Source organism: Podarcis gaigeae (assembly GCF_964106915.1).
Source record: "Podarcis gaigeae genome assembly, chromosome: 7".
NCBI classification, from domain to species: Eukaryota; Metazoa; Chordata; class Lepidosauria; order Squamata; family Lacertidae; genus Podarcis; species Podarcis gaigeae.
The window spans coordinates 1,296,880-1,320,340 of record NC_139683.1 but is presented as its reverse complement, the minus strand read 5'-3'; the positions used below and the strand labels follow the sequence as shown (position 1 = coordinate 1,320,340).

Genomic DNA, 23,461 nt, shown 5'->3' with positions numbered 1-23,461 from the left:
GCTTTGTTCTCTAGCACGGGCAAAACCATGCACCCTCTTGGTTTTGAGGGCCTGATGAACAAATTGGAGAGACCAAAGAAGGCTGTTCAATGGATATTTATTGGAGAGTCAACATGGGTTCAACTAAATCTGTCCCCACCCTCTCTAGTGATCCCTAACACTGATCACCCAGCTTTGTCCCATAGACCTCCACTTCACACAGCGTCAGGGTGGATGCATCTCCCGGGAGGTTCACGCTGACATAGCGGCCTTTGAGCCAGTGGCAGTTGAGGCTACTGAAGGAGCCACGTCTGGTGTCGGTGATGTTCCCACAGCTGCAAAGAGAAAAGGGAGGTCAGACACATCTTTGTCTTGATGCCTTGCACAACACTGGGCTCACAAAACCATCCATAGCTGCACTGGAAGAGCCCTGAAGCCACCTAGACCAGCATCCTGTATTCACAGTGGCCAACCAGGTGCCCCAATGGAAGTCCACAAGTGGGACTTCAGAGCAGCAGGGCTCTCCATGTGGGAGTCCCAGAAACTAGTATACACCTCTGACCGTGGAGGGAGAACATACCCATCATGGCTGGAGCCACGCATAGCCTTACGCTCCAAGAATTTGTCTAATCCTCTTTTGAAGCCATTGTGATGGCCTGGGACTTGGGCTCAGACTCGGAACCAGAGGAGACTCAGTCTGCACTGGATCCGTTGCCTCAGGCATCACCTGAACCAAGTCTGGGGCCTGATCCTGAAGAGTCCCAGTCTAGGTGCCCCTGCAACAAACACCAGCTGGGCCGAGTCAGGGGTCTGAGCCTGGCCTGGCTCCAGATGCGGGGATGACCTCATTGCCTTCAGCTGGGCCATCACTTGCAGCTGCTCCACTACCAGTGGGGTCAGGGGAGGCTGAGGCGGCCCCTGGGTCTAGTCACCCATCGACGTCTCCCGAGCTGCAGAGATTAAGGTCTGAGAGATGGAGAAACCTGAGTACTCGCAGGAGGAGTCCTCGCCTCCGGGTGAAACAGGGAGGTGAGTCGCCGGGGGATCAGGACCGGCCACTACCCCAACAAAGCTAAAAGGCTGTCGGACCCCACCCCAGGTTGTGGAAGCAACATTGCTGTATGCCAGATCCTGCCTGAGATCCTGTACCGGTCCTTGCCTGGTTTCCTGCCTCATGTCCTGCCTTGACCCTGTTGGACTGACTCCCAGCAGAACCTTTGGATTCTGGACCGGTCCTGGACTGTGTTTCACGGGTTACCCCTGGGCCCAGCACAGCCATCCAAGATGGTGGGGGTCACGATTTCTTATGGGAACAGACTTACAGCTTGAAGCTCAGAAGTGAGCTTCTGTTGGCTGCCCTTTCAAAGCAGCCAGAAGCTTATTAGCCATCTTGGTGCTGGAAAGTGGGCAGCTCAGCTGTGGAGTTGGGAGAGTAAGCAGGAGACCAGAGAAGAGGTGATCAGAATGTGGAAAAGTTTTAATATAGGAGAGAAGAAACATGATTCGGCAACAAACAGTTAGGGACTGGACTGAGGAGGAATGGTATAGATGTAGAGCAGTGGTTTGCAGAAGGTCATGGCTCAGAGGCTGCAGAGGGGAGAAGCTGGGAAATATTAGGAGAGCAGCAGGAAGAAGAATCACCAGGGGAGACACAGCTGACAGACTCAGTGTCCTTGGAAAGCATTCCTGACCCCTCCCCTTTCTCCCAGGACCAGGCGTGCATTGAGAGTAGTAGAACAGAAAACTCAGAGGCAGAAAGCAGAGATCAGCCGGAGCAGGGATGGTGTAGAATAGGAGGGACTGAGGGACTTTACTCAGAGCAACCCCATTATCTAAGAGAGACCGCGTTCCTTCTTCTCCTTCTGTGAATATTGAATAAACCCCTTGAATAAACCACTCTTCTTGTTCATCTGCTTCTTGGCTGACACCATGGGAGGGATCAAGATTCCCGGAAGCCTGACACAAACTTAATATACGATACAATAATCTTTATTTTCAGTATTCCATACAGAGCAACGAAATTGAAAAAATCTACATAAGACATTCAAAACCCAACAAGCTTGCTATCCCAGCTATCCCAGCCTGGTTAACCCCCTAAAACCTCTGATACCTCATAATTAAATACAATATATTCCCACAACAACTACCTTACACTGCATTTAAAACCAAAATCGCATTTGGATAGAAACTGTTTCTTAGGCGGCTATTCCTAGTCTTTATAACCCTGGACCTTCTTCCAGAAGGCAGAAGCTGAAAGAGATCATTTCCGGGGTGCGCACTATCCTGCGTTATCTCTGCAGCTTTCTTATGGCACCTGGAAGCATAGGTTTGATCCAAGGTGGGAAGAGCGCACCCAGTTATTCTCTCCGCAGTCTTTACAACCCTGGACAGCGTTGTTTTTTCCCTGACCGTGCAGCTCCCAAACCACACACACAGACCGTAAGTTAATACACTCTCCACAGTACAATGGTAAAATGCCATCAACAGATCCTTTGAGAGATTGTTTTTCCTGAGGATTCTTCAAAGATGTGCAGGATCCACTTTTCTGCTACTCTCCCTTCTCCTCAATTATGAATGGGGGGGGGGAGGAACTACAAGTGATCTTGAGGGATGCTGTTGCTGCAGAGCAGGTGGGGAGCAAAGAGGCAACTGGTACTTACAGGGGGTTGGACTTTCCATGGTCAGCCACGGAGTCTCCCACACGGATCTCGGCTCCCAGGAGTCTCTCGCTGCAGCAGTCCTCGCGGTTCTTCACCACCACAGTGGAGATGGCAAACTGCTCGCCCAGGTCCACATGCCACCATGGTTCTTTTTCAGTGCTGGTGTGGGTGCAGGAGCCATGGAAGAAGTTCCCGTCACAATTCCCGTCTATGGCTTTGCTTGCTGAAGGAATAATTGGATGTGAGTAGATGGAGGACTGACAGGCTGGGCGGCCTCTGGCCAGGTTGCGAGCTGGAGAAACAGCGTGGTGGAAAGAAGATGGGGAAGAGAAAGAAGAACATGATGAGAGGAACAGCATTCCGTGGTTTTACTGAGCTTGTAACTCCAGCAAAAAAAGAAATGAGATTTACAGAACCGTAGAGTTGTGCTGTTGTCTGGCACAACTTGTTTTTGCAAAACCCATGCTGGGTCTCAGTAATCACAGTATCCTTTTCTAAGTGCTCACAGATGGACTGTGGAATTATCTGTTCTAGACCTTTCCTGGTATTGATGTCAAGCTCACTGGTCAGTAGTTACCTAGGTCTTCCTTTCCCCACTTGTCGAAGATGGGGACAAAATTTGCTAGCCTTCAGTCTGCAAGGACCTCACCTCTTCTACCAGCTCCATCTGGTACGCAGGATGAGACCCTCCCTGCCCGCAGACTGTCTTGCCAGAGTGGTGCATGCTCTGGTTATCTCCCGCTTGGACTACTGCAATGCACTCTACGTGGGGCTACCTTTGAAGGTGACCCGGAAACTACAACTAATCCAGAATGCGGGAGCTAGACTGGTGACTGGGAGCGGCCGCCGAGACCATATAACACCAGTCTTGAAAGACCTACACTGCCTCCCAGTACGTTTCCGAGCACAATTCAAAGTGTTGGTGCTGACCTTAACAGCCCTAAACGGCCTCAAAGGCCCAGTAGCCCTGAAGGAGAGTCTCCACCCCCATTGTTCTGCCCGGACACTGAGGTCCAGCACCGGGGGCCTTCTTGCGGTTCCCTCCCTGTGAGAAGCCAAGTTACAGGGAACCAGGCAGAGGGCCTTCTTGGTGGTGGCGCCTGCCCTGTGGAACGCCCTCCCATCAGCTTTCAAGGAAATAGACAACTATATGACTTTTAGAAGACATCTGAAGGCATGATGTGGAATTAGCAGGGGGTGGAATTGTTCTCCCATCATGGCTTGTCAGGTCAAAACTTTGGTTCCCCCTTCAGGCTTTGCTATGGATCATGGGGAAATGATACCAAATCACCACCCACTGGGTAAGATGATGCTCAGGATTTCATTGTCACAAAGCAGCTTAGAGGCCATTGGTTTGGGCAGAAATAAGAGTGCCCTATGGACACGGGTGGCGCTGTGGGTTAAACCACAGAGCCTAGGACCTGCCGATCAGAAGGTTGGCGGTTTGAATCCCCGCAACGGGGTGAGCTCCTGTGGCTTGGTCCCAGCTCCTGCCAACCTAGCAGTTCGAAAGCACATCAAAGTGCAAGTAGATAAATAGGTACCACTCCGGCAGGAAGGGAAATGGCGTTTCTATGCGCTGCTCTGGTTCACCAGAAGCGGCTCAGTCATGCTGGCCACATGACCCGGAAGCTGTCTGCAGACAAACACCAGCTCCCTCAGCCTATAGAGCGAGATGAGTGCAGCAACCCCAGAGTCGTCTGCGACTGGACCTAATAGTCAGGGGTCCCTTTACCTTTATGGGGCACCATTTGGCTTTGTCCACAAACCAGTCTCCCTTTCCCTTCCCTTCCCCCAGGTCTTACCAGCACCTCGCAGGTCAGGCTTGCAGCTCTGGGCCTCTGCACATTCTGCCAGGAGCGCCAGGACCAGCAGACAAATCCAGATGGGAAGCATCCTGCAAGGGAGAAGGACAGATGTCAGTGAGCAGGGAGCCCCTACTGGAGCCAAGGGGGTGTGTGCTTGGCTCCCCTTTAGCACCATCACAGGATTTTGGTGACAACCAAGAGTGATGCAGGGGCATTCCGAATCAAGGGCCACGTTAGTCATAATATTCTCCAAAGTGCTGGAGATCTCTAACAGTCAGTTAACAGGCTATATATATATATATATATATATGCAGGTTTTGGTGTCCTCGGGTGTCTTCCCGTGTAAAAGACACCCGAGGACACCAAAACCTGCATTCCTGTACCCGTGAAAATCTACGAAAGCATATATATATATATATATATAGCATTAGATCTACCCAATAAGGATCAGACCCTCTTTTTTTTTTTTGCAGAGAGGGTGGGGTAGGAAGTTCTAGACCTCAAAGATCACATCCAGTGGGTTTTCTCGACTTACCTTGCCTCTCTTTCTCGGGATCTGCAGAAGCGTCTGTTGCTCTGGGTGGGAGAGGAGACACAGGTTCTTCTCCCCAAACTGGAACTGAGACTTCCCTGCTTCCAGAGGAGTCCTGCGCCTCCAGGTTTTATCCCCTTCCCAATGGACAGCGCTTGCCTGACGTGGCTCACCTTGGCCAATCAGAAAGATGGTGACACCAGGATCTAGGGATCAAGATCAGGTTTTGACATCCTTCATCTGAGCTGGGTCTGAGTGGGCTTGTGTGGTTTCTGACTCTCTCCCAAGAGGAAATAACGGCACCTCCTTGGCAGGCAATGATTTTAGAAGAAGACATCCTCATTCCATTTATCCCATTTAGAGGTCAGATGGGTGCCAGACTTGAGTACTGATACTGGCAGGTCCCAACCACATCAGCTAAGCTCCAAAATGTACACTTTGTGGTCAGCCTTGTGGAAGGAGAATGAGTTGTTTTGAACTTCTACCACTCCATGGCTCACCTTAATGTTCTCTTGGCAGTTGCATCAGCATCACCTTGGATCCCTCACTACCTTAGACTGGAAATGGCTCTAGGGCTGCTCTGAGAGACTCTCGACAGGCAGAGTTCTTGACCTTGGGCGAGGTGGAGATGTATTGCACAAAGTCGGAAGTCTTACGTTAGAGATCAGCTGTCTGTATAAGCTTCATTAATATGTAACCCTGAAATTTTGGATCCCCTCTAAACTGACACCAAAGTTTTGTGCTCGTTTTGTGTCATTTTGTACCCCAGACCTGTATTTTGCACCTCCCTCAAACTGAGCAATTGATAATCCAACGGGAAGCCATAGGTATCTGCCCCCAAACCCAACATTGCCCGGTTCACTGCAAACTGGTGCCAAACTTTTGCAATCATTTCAAACCCTTCCGCATCACAAACCCCACTCCCAAAATGATACTAAAAACTGGGTCCCTAGTTCATGCCACTGTTAACTGCACTCAAATCCCACATTGTGCAGCTGACTCCAAGCAGTGCCCAATTTCTGCATTTGTTTTGCAGCACAAACTGTATGTTTTGCATTGCCCTTTAAAAAGCACAGTAAGTGATACATCAAACCCGGGAACGGTATCTGTCCAGAGGTCTCCCACAGGTAGGTCGCCATGTTGATCTGACACAGTCGAAACAAATAAAAAATTGTCCAGTAGCACCTTAGAGACCAACTAAGTTTGTTCTGGGTATAAGCTTTCTCTCCCCACCTCAATTTATTTATTTATTAAGGTTCTTATGTTACATATGCACACATTGTCATATTATAATAAGCCCTGTAATGTGATATGACAATGTGTAACATAAGAACGTTAATTTCCAACATGTATACAAAGTATGCATATATACAAAGTTTATATACAAAGACAAAAAGCTATTCCAAAATCATACCAACACTACGGACTTCCTGTCAATCCCTTTGTATATTCCTTTTTTACAAATGGATGTACTCTTATTATTGTATATTTCTTTACATTTTATCTAATACATTCCCATATCAGTATGTACCCTTAATCTTATTTCTCAACTCAATTTCTCTCCAACATCAATCGAATGCTAGCATAGATAGCGAACCTTTACTGTATTTTTGAACATCTATCTTATATCTATCCCAGGGTGGTATGAATTTAAAACAGCTCATTAGGAACCGCTGCTGATGTGGTTGTGACCTGCCAGTATCAGTACTCAGTTTGGCTCCGTCTGTTCTCTAAATGGGATAAATGGAATGAGGATATCCTCTTCTAGGCCAAGGAGGTGCCTTTATTTCCTCTTGGGAGAGAGTCAGAAACCACAGAAGCCCACTCAGATGAGAACTGTCAAGAGCTGATCTTGATTCTCTACATCCTAGTGTCAACATCTTCCCAATTGGCTGGGTTCTTCTAAGCCAGGTGAAGGGTGCCCATTTCAAAGGGGATAAAACCTGGAGGTGCAGGACTCCTCTGGAAGCAGGAAGGTCCCAGGTTTGGGACGAGAACCCGTGGTTGCGACCCACCAAGGAAGGCAGCAGACCCTGCTGCTGAGCCCAAGAAAGAGAGCCAAGGTAAGCTGAGAAAACCCATAGGATGTGATTTCTGAAGCCTAGAAAATCCCCCCAGATCTGGAATTGGCATATCTGAAACTATATTTTTAATTTTCAAAAGTCTATTAAAAGTTCATTAGGGATCTCCATCAGTTTAAAGAAGGGCATTCTCACGGCTGCATGGCCTTTCATCAACCTGGGTTTATTATTACTAATAATAATAATAATTCATTCATTTTCCATTTTTCTGTTTTCCCATCACACATTGTTTCTGTACAGACTTCCCAGCACAGCATTCCATGGAATTCATAATATACCTAATTTTGCTGCATATCTGTTAATTTATCCCCTTCTAATCCATCATTGTGGATTATAGAATTACCCCTACTTGTAGATTGATTTTACTATCGTATTTTCCCACTCACTCCTTATCTGTTTTTCGTCCCTGATCCTTAATTGGGCTGCCATGTTCTGCAAATTCTGTCTATTCCTGCAGCCCAATAGATAGACTTTCCTCCATCTGAACATGATTCCCCCCCTTGTCCAGCCTGGTCTCCCACTTACGGCCATCTCCCTCCCTTGCAGGATGCTGCTGACCTGGACTTGCCTGCTGGCTCTGATGTTCCTGGCAGGCCAGGGGGAGGCCCAGAGCTGCAAGCCTGGCCTGCAAGGCATTGGTAAGACCTGGGGGGAGGGATGGGAGAAAGTGTGGCCAGTCTGTGAGCAAAGCCAAGTGGTTTTTCCAAGTGCACTCTTCTTCCCCCCTTTTTTTTGTATATAAATTTTTTATTAGTTTTTTAACATCTCATTTTCAACAGTAATTAAACATAGTTTTACATTTTATTCAATTGACTTCCATCAATCCTGTCTGAAAATTTTCCAATCTAATCTCTTAGTATTATCTTCCCTATTACATTTCAAACTCATAACCAATGTCTCTATCTTTTCTTACTTTGTAACACTTTGTATAGTCCTCCTTACAAGACTTCTTGTAATCCTACTAGCGTAATTTGTTAATTACAGTTGCTCTTCAAATAATTCATATACTTCTGTAAATCTCTGGTCCAGCAGGTTTCGAATCCTTCCTGTCATTTTGTCCAATTCTGCATAGTCAATTAATTTTGCTGCCATTCTTCTTTCATCAGAATTTCTTCTTGTTTCCATTTCTGGGCTAACAATACTCTTGCTGCAGTTGTTGCATATAGAAACAATTTAACATCTTGCCTATTAATGTCCTGACCAATAATACCAAGTAAAAATACTTCTGGTTTTTTTAAAAAATGTATATTTCAACATCTTTTTCATCTCATTAAATATCATTTCCCAGAAGTTCTTTACTTTTTTGCATTCCCACCACATATGATAAAATGTTCCTTCTTTTTCTGGTTTTTCCAAGTGCACTCTTATTCCTCCCCAAACCAGTGGGCAAAAAGTTTTGTGATGGTAAAAACAAGGGCGCCATCTTATTCAGTGGATAGGGGTGTTGCATTTCCCCATGAGCCATTGCAAAGCCTGAAGGGTGAACCAAACCCTGGACACATGCAGTTTCTGGACCAATTGCAAGGGAAGCCCCACATGAATCACAGTGGCCAAGCTGTCCCTGTCCAAGAAAGGGCACAGTTGGCATATCAGCCTAAGGGGATAATGAGTGCTTAGAATCATATAACTGTAGAGTTGGAAGGGCAGGAATCTCAGCTAAAGCATCCATGGCAGATGGCCATCCAAACTCTGCTTAAAAACCTCCAAGGAAGGCGAGTCCACAACCTCTCGAGGGAGACCGTATCACTGATTGTCCTCTCACCACAGAGGTTATCTGAGGCTCCAGTGAAAAAGATGGATCTAGGAGCTCCAAAAGAACTCCACATCTCATTCTTCACAACCCCATTCAGACCTGGTAAAAGTCCCCAACTTCTGGACCTGGGAACTGCTCACCAGGAAAGAGATTATTGATTAGTTATTGATTAGTTAGGTGGGTATTGGGTGTTGTGTTGTGTTTTTGAAAACCACTTGGAGGTTTTATTACAGTCAAATGCAATTTTGTAAAAAAACAAAACCAAACAGAATGAGATTCATTCTCAATTTATTGCTGCTGCTGTTAACCTACTGATAATATGAAAGAAACATAGAAGCATCTGGGTAGCCACTGGGTGAACATGGGCCCCTCTGGCCAGATCCAGCGGCTGCAGGTCTCTTCTTAAGTTGATATTTCTCTTCCCATCGTCTTTCCACCATGCTGTGACTCCAGTCCGCAACTTGGCCAGCGGCCGGCCAGCCTGCCAGTCCTCCATCATCTCACATCCACTTGTTCCATCAGCAAGCAAAGCCATAGACGGGAACTGTGACGGGGACTTCGCTCACGCCTCCTGCACCCTCACCAAGTTTGAGAAAGAGCCATGGTGGCATGTAGACTTGGGGGAGCAGTATGCCATCACCGCCGTGCTGCTAAAAGGCTGTCTGCACTGCTGGTGCGAGAGCCTCCAGGGAGCCGAGATCCATGTGGGAAATTCCATTGCTGACCATGGCAAGTCGAACCCCCTGTAAGTTCCCGTTGCCTCTTCCCTCCCCCCTTGTCCTTCAGCCAAGGCATTACAGGAGACAGGAGACAGATTCGTTCACTTGTAGCTCCTTTGTTCTATTCCCAATCAGGGTGGGGGGAGCAAGGGGAAGAGGATTCTGCCCATATTTCAAGACCTGCTTCTGTGTGGAACGGCACGTGCTAAGTCCTGCTCCTGGGTGGAACGGCCTCTCTGACTTCTCCACTTGGGTGCTTCACTGGTGTCTCAAGTTCAATAAGGCCAAGACTGAACTTCTCATCTTTCCTCCCCTCCCTCTTCTTTTGCTCTCCTTCTTCCCTGACACTCCTGCCTTCTTCATCAAGCATGAAGCCATGACTTTCTCTTTGACTGTTCGCCATCCTTCCTCCTGCACCACATTTTTAGTTTGTTGTGAGATGATGTCTCTTCTCTCATAAACTCATGACAAAAGATTTTCCACAATCTGTTGACTTCCTACTTTGAGTCCTTCAACCTCCTCCTCTCTGGTCTCCCCCCATGGTGGGCTTCCCACTTTCCTCTCGGCCCTGTAGATGTTGTTGAACTACAACTCCCATCAACCCTGACTATTGATCATGCTGGCTGATGGGACTGATGTCCAACAATATCAAGAGGACCGCAGGTTAGCTACCTTAACATACAGTAGTTGGGTTTGTGGGCTTGTGATCAAGCAGCGCTTCCCTTAACATTTAGGGTAAACCATGCATGGGTCATATGACATCAAGCATCAAATTTAAGCATTATGTTCAGATCAGGGTTAATTAAGAGAAGCACTAAGCACAACAGCACCAAGATCAGAGCTAGGCTTATATCCAGTCTGAGCACTGTGGTTTTTAGCACTAAGATTGGAGACTAGCCTCTTCCTGCTATTTGACAGTCAGCTTTCAAGAACCAAGCAGCTTTCCCTCTTATGCCCAATCTTAGCGCTGTGGGACCACAGCTCTAAGATTGGAGATAAGACTTCACCCAGCCTTCAAGAGGCAGCAAGCAGAGGTTTATCGCTAATCTTAGCATGGAAGCCTCACAGCACTAACATCAGAGAGAAGCAGATGTCTGCTCCTCCAGATCATTTTGGGACAACCACATCCATATATCAATCACGTCTTGTCAGATGATACTGGGTGCTAAAGTCTGTTGTCTCCAATAGGGCTATATTTCAGTTGTGGTGGCCTTGGCTTAAAATAATAGCAGTTCATTCACTCATCTCCAGTCTAAGTGTCCCAGTACTAAGATCAGAGACAAGCTCACATCCAGTCTCAGTGATACGGTGCTTGGTGCTATTACTGGTGCCCAGGGAGGCTGTTTTGCTGGCTGACTTTAAAAGGCTGGTGCTTAACAGATCAGATATGATCAGATATGGTATGAACATGACATGTCTCCATTCTGAGAGCTGTGGCCTCACAGCACTAAGATCTGTGCTAATTCTCTGCCTGCTCTTAAAAGGCAGCAGACAGAAGCTTTTATCTGACATTTGCACTGCAAATTGAGGTATGGAAGTCCCGTCCCCCCATAAGAAATAGTGAGTTCCCCCAACATGGATGGTTTCAAATGAGGATTGGACCAATTCGTGGAGGATACTCTCTGTGAGTTCTGTCCCTACCTGCCTGGTCCAGTCTAGATAGTATGAGTCCCTGACACCTGTGCTATTGGGTTCCTTGGAGCATTGTCACATACAGTGGACGCTCAGGTTGTGAACATGATCCGTGCGGGATGCACATTCGCAACCTGGAGCATTCACAACCCATGTCTGCACATCTGCACACATGCAGGTTGCGATTTGGTGCTTCTGCGCATGCACAAAGCGCAATTAAGCACTTCTGCACATGCACGACCGCCGAAACCCGGAAGTAACCCGTTCCGCTACTTCCGGGTTTCAGCAGTCTGCAACCCCCAAAAATGCAACCCTGAAGTGTCTGTAACCCAAGGTATGATTGTACGTGTGTAGACAGAGTTATTTTGAATGGCTTCCACCCCAAGGCTGACCTCCCTTTTCTCTCTGCAGCTGTGGAAACATTACAGACCCCATACGTGGTTCCATCAGTACCATCTTCTGCCAACAGCTCAAGGGCCGCTACGTAAGCGTGAATCTCCCTGGACGCAAAGCTGCCTTGACCCTGTGTGAGCTGGAGGTCTATGGGACAAAGTCGGGTGCTAAGTGTTAGGATCGCCAGCCACGTGCTTTTGGGTGGGGGGCAGAGCAGATTGAATCTCCCGCTCTCCAATAAAAATACTTTGAGTAGGCTCTGTTTGTCTCTCCCGTTTGTTCATCAGGCCTTCAGATCCAGGAGGGTCTGTGATTTTGCCTGTGCCAGAGAGCAGGCTGAACGGCCCCTTCTGGGGCTGCGAGTCCAGTCTGCATATCGAGGAATTCTGCTCTGCGAGGATGAAGATGCGGAAATTCCCTCTGTGAGCAACATTAGGAAGTGGCTGCACTTCCAAGGATTCCAAGGACGAAATTACCACCCAGGGGGAATTTTTCTCCCCCCCCCCTTTTTGAATTTGCATTTTATTTATTTGTTAACATTCTTATATCACATCAGTAAACATTGTCATATTACATTACAGCATTACAGGACTTACTATAATTTCCAACCTGTATACAAAAATTATATACAAATTTTATACACCTAGAAAGAAAATGAAACAAAAAAAGAAAGGACAAAGGTTTTTTCCAAAAATCATATACATACCAACACACTAGACTTCCTGTTTCCCATTGTATATTCCTTTTTTACAAATGAATGTACTCTTATTATTGTATATTTCTTAACATTTTATCTAATACATTCCTATATCAATACGTACTCTTGGTCTTATTTCTCAACTCAGTCTCAGTCCAACGTCAATCAAATGCTAGCATAGATAGTGACCCTTTACTGTATTTTTGAACATATGTTTTATATCTGTCAGAGCTGCCCCAAGGTCCCAGCTCACAGAGGACCAACGCCAGATCGTCGTTATATACAAAAGTCTTTATTGAAGTTCAGTTTCCATTTCAAAGCCGTAGCGCGCAGCTCTACGTCTTAAACCCTAGACCGCCGAAGTTCCGTCTGAATCTCCTCCCCCCTGACACCAGTTTAAGATTCTAGCCCTGCTCCACCTCTTCCTCTGCTCTCTCCTCCTCTGGGTCCTCCTGTCCGCTGAGGCATTCCCCTTTCTAGACTCTTCTGACGCTGAGTCCCCTGACTCCTCCCCCTGCCTCCGGCGGGCTTTAGGACCTGGTTCCCAGTCCTCGTTCTCTGCTGTCCCGCGCGCCTGTACATTTGAACTTGGCTCTCGCGCCAACCCAGTGACCTTCCTCCTGACCGTTACACTGCTTCTATCACTGCTTCCCTCTTCCGGGATGCTGGCTGGACCTGACCTCCCCTCCGTTGCCTGACTCTCCGATGGAGGCGTGGTCAGCCCTGACTCATCTTCTCTCCCTGCTGGGGAATACGCTGGCCCCGATACCTGGGACTCTTCCCCCCCACTATGCTCTGGTGGGGAAGCTGGTCCTGATCTCCAACTGCTGCTCTGGGAGTCCCCGCTGGCCCCTTGCTTCTGGAGTGTCCCCCTTGGGACCCCCCTTGCCCTGGCCACCGGCACCCCCTTCTGTGAATCTTCCGATTCGCTGGAGAGGCTCATGGAATCTCTCGGGCCACTGTCATCTTCTCCTACGCTGCCCTCAGATTCTTCCCCTTCACTCTCCATTTCCTCTCTTCCCTGTGCTTCTGCTCCTGAGCCCCTGACAATATCCATCCCACTTTTCCATAAATTTTTGTTTTGAATTGCCTCTCAGGGTATTTGTCAACTGCGCCATTTCAGCAAAATTTTGTAGCTTGTAATGCCAGTCCATTATTGTCAGGGCTTCTTGTCCTTCTTGTTCCTTCCACCCCTTTGCCACCAAAGTCCGAGCTGCGGCCGTTGCATGTAAGAATAACTCCCTAAAGGCCTTCGGGATGATATCCAGGGGGAATTTTTCTAAATCAGTAGGAAGTGGGTGTCCCCAAAAAAGCTCAAGGCAATTTCCCCAAAAAAGGAGTTCAACAACTTTTTCTGTCATCATTTGGCAACCCTACGACATATAATTTATTTCTTCGTTTTTATTTGACATTTCCTCAAGCTGCTATCATGAAGTTCAGAAGAGGTTCAGAACCCTTCAGGAAGACAGCTTCAGCTAATGAGGGCCCATTATTTACTCTGCAAGAAGGAAGTGCCAAGGCGTAGGTAAGAACAACTTTGTACGACTCTTGTTGTGGTTAGGGAAATAAACAGAGTGGGTGAGTTTTTAAGCCAAAAGTGTCATAGAAACAAAACACTGTTAAGAAGTGGAATTCAGAAGCCTGAAACTCTTGTCTCAAGGCAGCAAAGTATCATATAAAATCCAAGCTCAAACTGCTACCCAGGTTGGGAAGGAGGAAAGAAGCATCTAACCTCATGAACCCTCTTTAGTTATTTATTGATATTGTTTTTTATTATAGTTATATACCACTCTTGATTAAAAAAATCACTGGGTGGTTTAGAATTTGAAAGGAGAACCCCCACCACAGGTTGCATAACATAAAAACAAGTATATAAGAATACTTATACACAGAGAGACACATTTAAAAGGCCATAGTTTGAATTATTATTATTATTATTATTATTATTATTATTATTATTATTATTTATTATTTGTACCCCGCCCATCTGGCTGGGTTTCCCCAGCCACTCTGGGCGGCTTCCATAGAAACCAAAAATACACTAAAATATCACAGATTAAAAACTTCCCTGAACAGGGCTGCCTTAAGATGTCTGCTGAATGTCAGGTAGTTATTTATCGCTTTGACATCTGATGGGAGGGCGTTCCACAGGGCAGGCGCCACTACCGAGAAGGCCCTCTGCCTGGTTCCCTGTAGCTTTGCTTCTCGCAATGAGGGAACCGCCAGAAGGCCCTCGGCGCTGGATCTCAGCGTCCGGGCAGAACGATGGGGGTGGATACGCTCCTTCAGGTATACTGGGCCGAGGCCGTTTAGGGCTTTAAAGGTCAACACCAGCACTTTGAATTGTGCTCGGAAACGTACTAGGAGCTAATGTAGGTATTTCAAGACCGGTGGTTATGTGGTCTCAGTGGCCGCTCCCAGTCACCAGTTTAGCTGCCACATTCTGGATTAGTTGTAGTTTCCGAGTCACCTTCAAAGGTAGCCCCATGTAGTAGTCCAAGCGGGAGATAACCAGAGCATGCACCACTCTGGCGAGACAGTCTGCGGGCAGGGAGGGTCTCATCCTGCATACCGGGTGGAGCTGGTAGACAGCTGCCCTGGACACAGAATTAACCTGCGCCTCCATGGACAGCTGTGAGTCCAGAATGACTCCCAGGCTGCGCACCTGGTCCTTCAGGGGCACAGTTACCCCATTCAGGACCAGGGAATCCCCCACACCTGCCCACCTCCTGTTCCCCAGAACAGTACTTCTGTCTTGTCAGGATTCAACCTCAATCTGTTAGTCTCCATTCATCCTCCAACCACCTCCAGACACTCACACAGGACCTTCACCACCTTCATGCATTGAAAATTGGGTACTTGGGTGAGGCAAGGGGTGCTGAGGAGAGCAGCAACCCACTATTGTCATGTAAATATTTCAATATTGTGAAATCATGTGTCAAATTACACATGGTGGCGTACGGAATTCACCGATGCTCTTAACACCCCATAACAGAATTTTGTCAGGAAATATGTATACTTAATGTAAATACTATGGAATTACATAATGCAACACACACACACTGTGATCGAGGCCTCCTTTGGAATCGGAGGCTCGCGCCCCCCCCCCCCCGTCTGGGCCTGCGGGTGCTGCAGGGCGTCTGCCCCTTCCCTTCCCCACTTGGGGTGCCCCTCGAGGGCGGAGTCCTGGGCCCACGGCTGGGAGGGCGGGCGCCCACATGCCAGGCAGCGGCGAAGAGGCTCGCCTCCGTCCCGGGACAGGGGTGGGCTTCGGGGGCCCGTCTGAGCAGGCGGCGGTCGCCCCGGCACTCTTTCTGAGTTCTTTCCTTGTTTTATTCGTATGTTCAAAAACAACTTTTAATAGGCAGCGGCCGGGCTCTTCCGGCACGATCAATTTATTGTGTTCACTTTGAAAGCATCCGATAATACTTTGTTTCCCCGAATAAAAGGATGCTTATTCCCAGGTGCATCAGGGCAGCAAATTGCAGCTTTAAAAAGGAGGAAATGTCAGAGGACTGGAAGCCAGTGGCACGTGCATGCGCCTGGGCAGAAACTGGAAAGGGGAGAGAGGGAGGGAGAGAGAGAGAGAGAGAGAGAGAGAGAGAGAGAGAGAGAGAGAGAGAGAGACGAAGGTCAGGTTGGGGGGGGGGTCGTTCGGGGGAGGAGGATCAAGGGAAGACCCAAGGCGCGCCCTCCTGGCCCTCGTCCGCCACGTCGGCGAGCTTGCCTTGAAGTTAGAGGGGTCCACGCGGAGGCTGGAGGCGTGCAGATCGCTGTTGTCCATGCGGATGCTGTCCAGGTTCATGATGGCGCTGTCGTTGGAGACGGGGAGAGGGTGGAAGTGCGGGAAGTACATCCTGGACCAAACGGTGTCCTGGAAAAACCTGCGGGGAGAGAAGGGGGGCCGTCAGGAAAAGGGACGGGACGGGAGGAACCAGACTAGGCTTCTCTCCCTTGGACGCCCCGTTGAGCCTACCTCAACGCTTCGCCGCCCAGATCGTCGCTCGAGGGGACCCCGAACTGGATCCCCACGCGCTCTCTAGCAGTCTGCACCACGTTGGCAGCAGGCGAGGGTCGAACTGCTCGATGGGTGGCGGGAGGTGGCGAAGCTGGGAGCCCTGCAGAGGCCGCCGCTTTTATAGCGGCCCGCGCTGCCCTCCTCCGCCCGCCCCCGCTGATCTGCTCGCCCCGGGGCTGCCGGAGAGGTCGGCCGCGCGGCGGAGAAGCCAAAGCCACCCACGGCGCAAGGAGGAGCCTCGGCGAGGGCGGACGGAGCTCGGCTCCTGCCTTGGCGGCCGAAAGAGCCGGTACTGGGGGGAGAGCCGTCGGTGCTGCCGGAAGGGGGGCGAGATAGAGGAACAGAGCAGCATCAGAAGAGACGGCTGGATCCGTGCAGCCTCGTGTTTTCCCGGTGGCCACCCAGGTGTCTCTTGCAGAAAACGCGCAAGCGGGATCCGAGCGCAAGAGTGTTTTCCTCTCCCAGCCGCTGCCATCCAGAAGCATTTATGTCCCCCCCCCCCCCGTTAGCCCTCTCTTCCCCCGCCATCCCACTTGGACCGAGGCAACCTTCTGCTGCTGGGGCCCGCGGCAAGTGGGAAGACGACACGGGACTTCAGGCGCTGCCAAAGTTCAGACGACCAAAGAACCCGGGTGGATGCCCCGACTCTTTTCGCCACGCGGGAGAGACGGGAGGCTCCTAAATCCCACCGCCCCCCCCATTTCATGGCCTCGCAGGTCCCCAGCCCAAATCAAACAGGCAGGGGATGCACGGTATCCGTCTGAAAAGCCTCCCGAGACTCCCCAGTCGGTGGCATGAGGGCCACGCAGGAGACGGACTGACCGCTGGCTGATGCGTAAAGCGCATATTGCTAAGATCAGCCGGGCAGGGAAAGGTGTGCTGTTGTTTTTTACTTTAGATCAAGCTCAGAAAAAGGGGTCGAGAGATCCTTGAGAGGCAAGCAGGCGATCCCTGCAGCAGTCTCTGAGGCCAAGTATTTGTTTTCAGTCCTGGAAACAAGCTCCTGTTTCTCACAGGCAAAGAGCTTTTCCTGGTTTCCCCCTCCCCGCCAAAAAAAACCAGCCTTCATTTGTTCCAAGAGCTGAATTTGAAAGCTCTTGTTAAACAATCCGGGACCACAAAAAGCGCTGCAAGTTGTTTTCTTCTAATACCAGCAAGTCCTAGGAGATCTACCACGAATCACTCAGTAGATCCTGATGTACCCCCTGCTCCCCCCCCCCCAACACGCCACTTCCCCCCTCCCATCCTCGGGGCAACTTTACGCCATCCCTCGACCTGGTGCCAGGAGGTTCTCAACCTGGTCCTCCTCACAGGGATGTGGTGCGGAGGAGGAGGACGACGACCCCGTAGAGACCCCTGGAAGATATGCATGTAACAAATAAATACAATACAACGAAAAGGAAAAAGAGTCTAGAAATATTTTTGGAATTAAACATTCTGAGAACCTTACTGCACATGACATTAAGTGTGTGGTGTTGTCAGTGGTTTGGGTCTTTTTTAGAAAAAGTTGATATGGGGAGGGAGTTTTACAGTAGGACTACCATGTCGGGAGAAGGGAAGTTTCATCTTTTGCACCACAGCTGTGGAAGGATACAGAGAATGTAGGGAACGTCAGGCAGCCCTAGCCAGAACCAAGAAGACCTCTGGCACCTCCTGCCCTGCTGTGCTGTGTCTCGAGCCCTTGCCGTGTGGGCTCTCTAATAACAATAGTAATTATCATTATAATTATTATTTTTATTTATACCTCACCCATCTTACTGGGTTTGCTCAGCCACTCTGGGCAGCTACCAACAAAATATTAAAATGCAGTAAACCATATGTCCTTCAGCTCTCTATATTGGACAAACAGGGCAAACCTTGCGCCAAAGGATAAACGGACATAAATCTGACATCAGGAATCACAAGACAGAGAAACCAGTAGGAGAACACTTCAATCTCCCAGGACATTCTATACAAGATCTCAAAGTAGCTGTTCTATTACAAAGGAATTTCAGAAATAGACTGGAAAGAGAAGCTGCTGAACTGCAACTTATCACCAAACTTAAAACCATGGAGAGACCTGGTCTGAACAGAGACATTGGATTCTTATCTCATTATACATGACAAAGCCATTTTTCACCTTCTCACCCCTTGCTTTTTCCTGTAAGACCTATTGCAGTCGTTAAGAGTCGTCAACAGGCTCATCACAGCTATCTGCCAATCACCCATTCCCACCACCCTTCTGAGTAATACCCCTCCCCACCTTCTCACTATTTAGAAGGGTCTGGTGACTTCTGTTTCAGTGTATCTGAAGAAGTGTGCATGCACACGAAAGCTCATACCTAGAACTAACTTAGTTGGTCTTTAAGGTGCTACTGGAAGGAATTTTCTAAAAGTCTGGTAGTTGTTTTTCTCTTTGACATCTGCTGGAAGGCGTTCCACAGGGTGGGTGCCACTACTAGGAAGGCCCTCTTCCTGTTTCCCTGTAGCTTGCCTTCTTGCAGTGAGGGAACCGCCAGAAGGCCCTTGGAGCTGGACCTCAGTGTCTGGGCTGAAGGATGGGGGTGGAGACGCTCCTTTAGGTCTACTGGACTGAGGCCGTTTAGGGCTTTCAAGGTCAGCACCAACACTTTGAATTGGGCTCAGAAACGTACTGGGAGCCAATGTAGGTCTTTCAAGACCATTGTTATGTGGTCTCGGCGGCTGCTCCCAGTCACCAGTCTAGCTGCCGCATTCTGGATTAGTTGTAGCTTCTGGGTCACCTTCAAAGGTAGCCCCACGTAGAGCGCATTGCAGTAGTCCAAGCGGGAGATAACCAGAGCATGCATCACTCTGGCAAGACAGTCCGCAGGCAGGTAGGGTCTCTGCCTGCGTACCAGATGGAGCTGATAAACAGCTGCCCTGGACACAGAATGGACCAGCGCCTCCATGGACAGCTGTGAGTCCAAAATGACTCCCAGGCTGCGCACCTGGTTCTTCAGGGACACAGTTACTCCATTCAGGACCAGGGAGTCCTCCACACCCGCCTGCCTCCTGTCCCCCCAAAACAGTACTTCTGTCTTGTCAGGATTCAACTTCAATCTGTTAGCTGCCATCCATCCTCCAACCACCTCCAGACACTCACACAGGACCTTCACCACGTTCACTGGTTCCGATTTGAAAGAGAGGTAGAGCTGGGTATCATCCGCATACTGATGAACACCCAGCCCAAACCCCCTGATGATCTCTCCCAGCGGCTGCATGTAGTAATTTCACTTTCCATATTCAACTACAGTAACGTGATCTTGGATGAAATAACTGTGATCTTGCGAATTAAGTACGTAACCAGAGGTACTACTGTAGTTTGCACAGACCCAGTTGTTTGAAGTCCCAAAGGAAGGAGTCCATTATGCTGTCAAGTGACTCTATTCACCAGAAAATTCTTCCTAAGGTTTAATTGAAATCTCCTTTCTTGTCATCTGAATCCACTGGTTCGAGTTCTACCTTCTGGAGCAACATAAAACAAGTTTCCTCCATGGGACAGCCCTTCAGGCATTTGAATATGGCTCTCATGTCACCCCTCCCCGTCTCTTCTCCAAGCTAAACATACCCAATCCTTTCAACAGTTCATCACAAGACTTGATTTCCAGGCTCTTCGTCTTCTTAGTCGCCCTTCTTGGCACACCTTCCAGCTTGTCCTTCTCCTCTCAAACTGTGGTGCCCAAAACTGGACAAAGGTCTCCAGGTAGGCCAGGGCTGAATAGAGTGGTGCTATGACTTCCCTTAATTGGGACACTAGACTTCTTTTGATGCAGCCTGGAATTGCAATAGCTTTTTCTATTGCTGCATCACACTGTTGGCTCAGTGGTGACAGCTTATGGGACAGACATACTTCAGACCCCGCTGTCAGATTGGTTACAATACCATCAACTCCACAAGACCTTTAAATCAGACAAGCGGAAAGGCTTTTCTGTAGAACCCTCTAGACAGCCTGTGATAATATTTTTACAAGTCACCTCAGTTTCCAAGTGGGGAAAGACTCCAGGTGTTCCTTGGAATAAAGGTCAGCAGAACCAGTGGTGTCTTTAGGATCCGTGGCTTTATTTGCGCATATATACAGCCTGAGCATAGGACAGAGGTTCCCCACAAACATTGCATCTCCGAACTTTATTTCATGAGATACTATGACAGCGAAGAATAGAAATGAAGCATGGAAAGCAAAACCACACGACAAGATACAACTAGGGTTGCCACCTTTCCTCTTGCAAAATACAGGACAGGATGGGGGGGGGGGGACTTAGGGTGAATTCCCACCCCCACCCCCCGGTGCTGAAATGACTTCAAAGCAATCCATTACAATCCATTGCAGCCCAATAGGAGAACATCTCTGGACTACGTCTATCTCACACACATTTGTAAATCTCTCCGTTCTTTGCTACCCAGAGCTAAGTACATGACCTTTCACACACATGCAGTGTTACACAGCAAAGCTGCATCACATAACCTTTCTTTGTCTTTTTTGCATTCACATTCACACAATCATTTTGTTGCCTTCACATGGGATTTGCTTGTGAAAACATACAAATGCTCATAACAAGATGAGGCCGCACCACCCTACTGCCAAAATGTAGGAATAGGTTTTTGTAGAGAGTCAAGAATGCTTAGTTTATGGCACAAGCTTGCATGACATTATTCAAAACTGTGCATGCAATGTACATGAAATACATATTTCATTAAGAATTGCATAAAACTATGGAGAGGAAATGGTTGAAACATGCTGATTTATTGTTGAAAGACAATGGAGGATTTAAATTACTGGTCAACTCACCACTGTGTGCCAACCACACCTGCCACTTAGCTATGCTGCAGTTTCTCTTTGATGGTAGTGTGACATCCAAGTGTGGAACAGGTGAGTGATGCCCGCAGAGACCTGGCAGGCGCAAAAGTGGGCACTGACAGAGAAACCCAAACAAGACGTACCCTGGCTGCATTTGGTTGATATTATTTACCTTTAATGGTTTTTTATTGCCTCATGGCTGTCAAAGTGACACAATGGCTTGAAGAGTTATAGGTGAGTGGTAAGGACTGTCCTTGAGCTAATGAGGCTTAATTACTTCAAATTTGCAAAGTGCTTTGAAACAGGCTCTTGCTGCAGCCCATTGGTGGTGGGTGGAAGGTATGAGAGCAAGTTCAGGAAACCAGCTTTAGGGGTTAGGGATTAAGGTTAGGCTTAGGGGTTGGGGTTGGATTTAGGGGTTAAGGGGTTAGGGGAAGGGGTAGGGTCAGGGGTAGGGGTAGGCTTAGGAGTTAGGCATCGGGGTTAGGGGTTGGGTTTAGGGGTTAGGGGTTGGGGTTAGGGGTTGGGGTTAAGGGTTAGGGGTTAGGCATAGGGGTTAGGGTTGGGTTTAGGGGTTAGGGGTTGGGGTTAGGGGTTGGGGTTAAGGGTTAGGGGTTAGGCATAGGGGTTAGGGGTTGGGGTTGGGTTTAGGAGTTAGGGTTTAGGGGAAGGGGTAGGAGTAGGGTTAGGCATAGGGGTTAGGGGTTGGGGTTAGGGGTTAAGGGTTAGGGTTTAAGTATTAGGGCTAGGATTAGGTTTAGGGTTAGGGGGTTAGGGGTTGGGGTTAGGGGTTAAGGGTTAGAGTTTAAGTGTTAGGGATTAGCAGTTAGGGGTTGGGATTAGGAATTAGGGGTTAAGGGTTAGGGTTTAAAGATTAGGGTTAGGTTCAGGGTTAGGGATCTGGTCGGCCCCTGTGAGAACAGGATGCTGGACTAGAAGAGCCCCTGGCCTGCTCTCACCTTCTCTTCGCAGAAACCACAGGAGGGGAGAGTTGCTCCTGGGCTCAGTTTTGGCCAACTCACCACTGTGTGCCAACCACACCTGCCACTGAGCTATGCTGCAGTTTCTCTTTGATGGTAGTGTGACACCCAAGTGTGGAACAGGTGAGTGATGCCTGCAGAGACCTGGCAGGTGCAAGGAAAACAGAGAAACCCAAACAAGACGTACCCTGGCTGCATTTGGTTCATATTATTTATCTTTAATGTTTTTTTATTGCCTCATGACTGTCAAATTCACACAATGGCTTGAAGAGTTATAGGTGAGTGGTAATGACTGTCCTTGAGCTAATGAGGCTTAATTGCTTCAAATTTGCAAAAGGCTTTGAAACAGGCTCTTGCTGCAGCCCATTGGTGGTGGGTGGAAGGGAAGAAGAAGAAGAAGAGGAAGAAGAAGAAGAAGAAGAAGAAGAAGAAGAAGAAGAAGAAGAAGAAGAAGAAGAAGAAGAAGAAGAAGAAGAACAACAACAACAACAACAACAACAACAACAACAACAATTTATTATTTATACCCCGCCCATCTGGCTGAGTTTCCCCAGCCACTCTGGGCGGCTCCCAATTGAGTGTTAAAAACAATCCAGCGTTAAATATTAAAAACTTCCCCAAAAAGGGCTGCCTTAAGATGCATTTTAAAGATAGGATATCTGCTTATTTCCTTCACATGTGAAGGGAGGGTGTTCCACAGGGTGGGTGCCACTACTGAGAAGGCCCTCTGCCTGTTTCCCTGTAACCTCACTTCTCACAGGGAGGGAACCACCAGAAGGCCCTTGGAGCTGGACCTCAGTGTCTGGGCAGAATGATGGGGGTGGAGACGCTCCTTCAGGTCTACTGGACCGAGGCCGTTTAGGGCTTTCAAGGTCAGCACCAACACTTTGAATAATGCTCAGAAACGTACTGGGGGCCAATGCAGGACCGGTGTTATGTGGTCTTGGCAGCCACTCCCAGTCACCAGTCTAGCTGCTGCATTCTTGAATAATTGCAGTTTCCGGGTCACCTTCAAAGGTAGCCCTACGTAGAGTGCATTGCAGTAGTCCAAGCAGGAGATAACCAGAGCATGCACCGCTCTGGCGAGACAGTCTGTGGGCAGATAGGGTCTCATCCTGCGTACCAGATGAAGCTGGTAGACAGCCGCCCTGGACACATAATTGACCTGAGCCTCCAAAATGACTCCCAGGCTGCGCACCTGGTCCTTCAGGGGCACAGTTACCCCATTCAGGACCAGGGAATCCCCCACACCCACCCGCCCCCTGTCCCCCAAAAACAGTACTTCTGTCTTGTCAGGATTCAAACTCAATCTGTTAGCCACCATCCATCTTCTAATTGCAAGAGAGCAAGTTCAGGAAACCAGGTTTAGGGTTTAGGGTTTACGGTTAGGGTTAGGTTTAGGGGTTGGGGTCAT

General features: G+C 48.6%; 2 protein-coding genes across 2 annotated transcripts; one reads left to right on the top strand and one right to left on the bottom strand.

Moving 5' to 3' along the window:
- Window positions 1-81: 81 nt before the first annotated feature.
- On the bottom strand, window positions 82-5,121 carry LOC310849282 (fucolectin-like). Its single transcript, XM_083749477.1, has 4 exons — window positions 4,983-5,121; window positions 4,445-4,536; window positions 2,640-2,931; window positions 82-314 (listed from the first exon to the last, which is right to left on the bottom strand). The coding sequence occupies exons 2-4, from the start codon at window positions 4,533-4,535 to the stop codon at window positions 155-157; spliced, it is 543 nt and encodes a 180-aa protein (XP_083605603.1). The 5' UTR covers window position 4,536; window positions 4,983-5,121; the 3' UTR covers window positions 82-154.
- A 1,874-nt stretch (window positions 5,122-6,995) lies between these two features.
- LOC310849283 (fucolectin-like) lies at window positions 6,996-11,814 on the top strand. Its single transcript, XM_083749478.1, has 4 exons — window positions 6,996-7,042; window positions 7,607-7,698; window positions 9,267-9,558; window positions 11,576-11,814. The coding sequence occupies exons 2-4, from the start codon at window positions 7,608-7,610 to the stop codon at window positions 11,733-11,735; spliced, it is 543 nt and encodes a 180-aa protein (XP_083605604.1). The 5' UTR covers window positions 6,996-7,042; window position 7,607; the 3' UTR covers window positions 11,736-11,814.
- The last annotated feature ends 11,647 nt before the right edge of the window (window positions 11,815-23,461 follow it).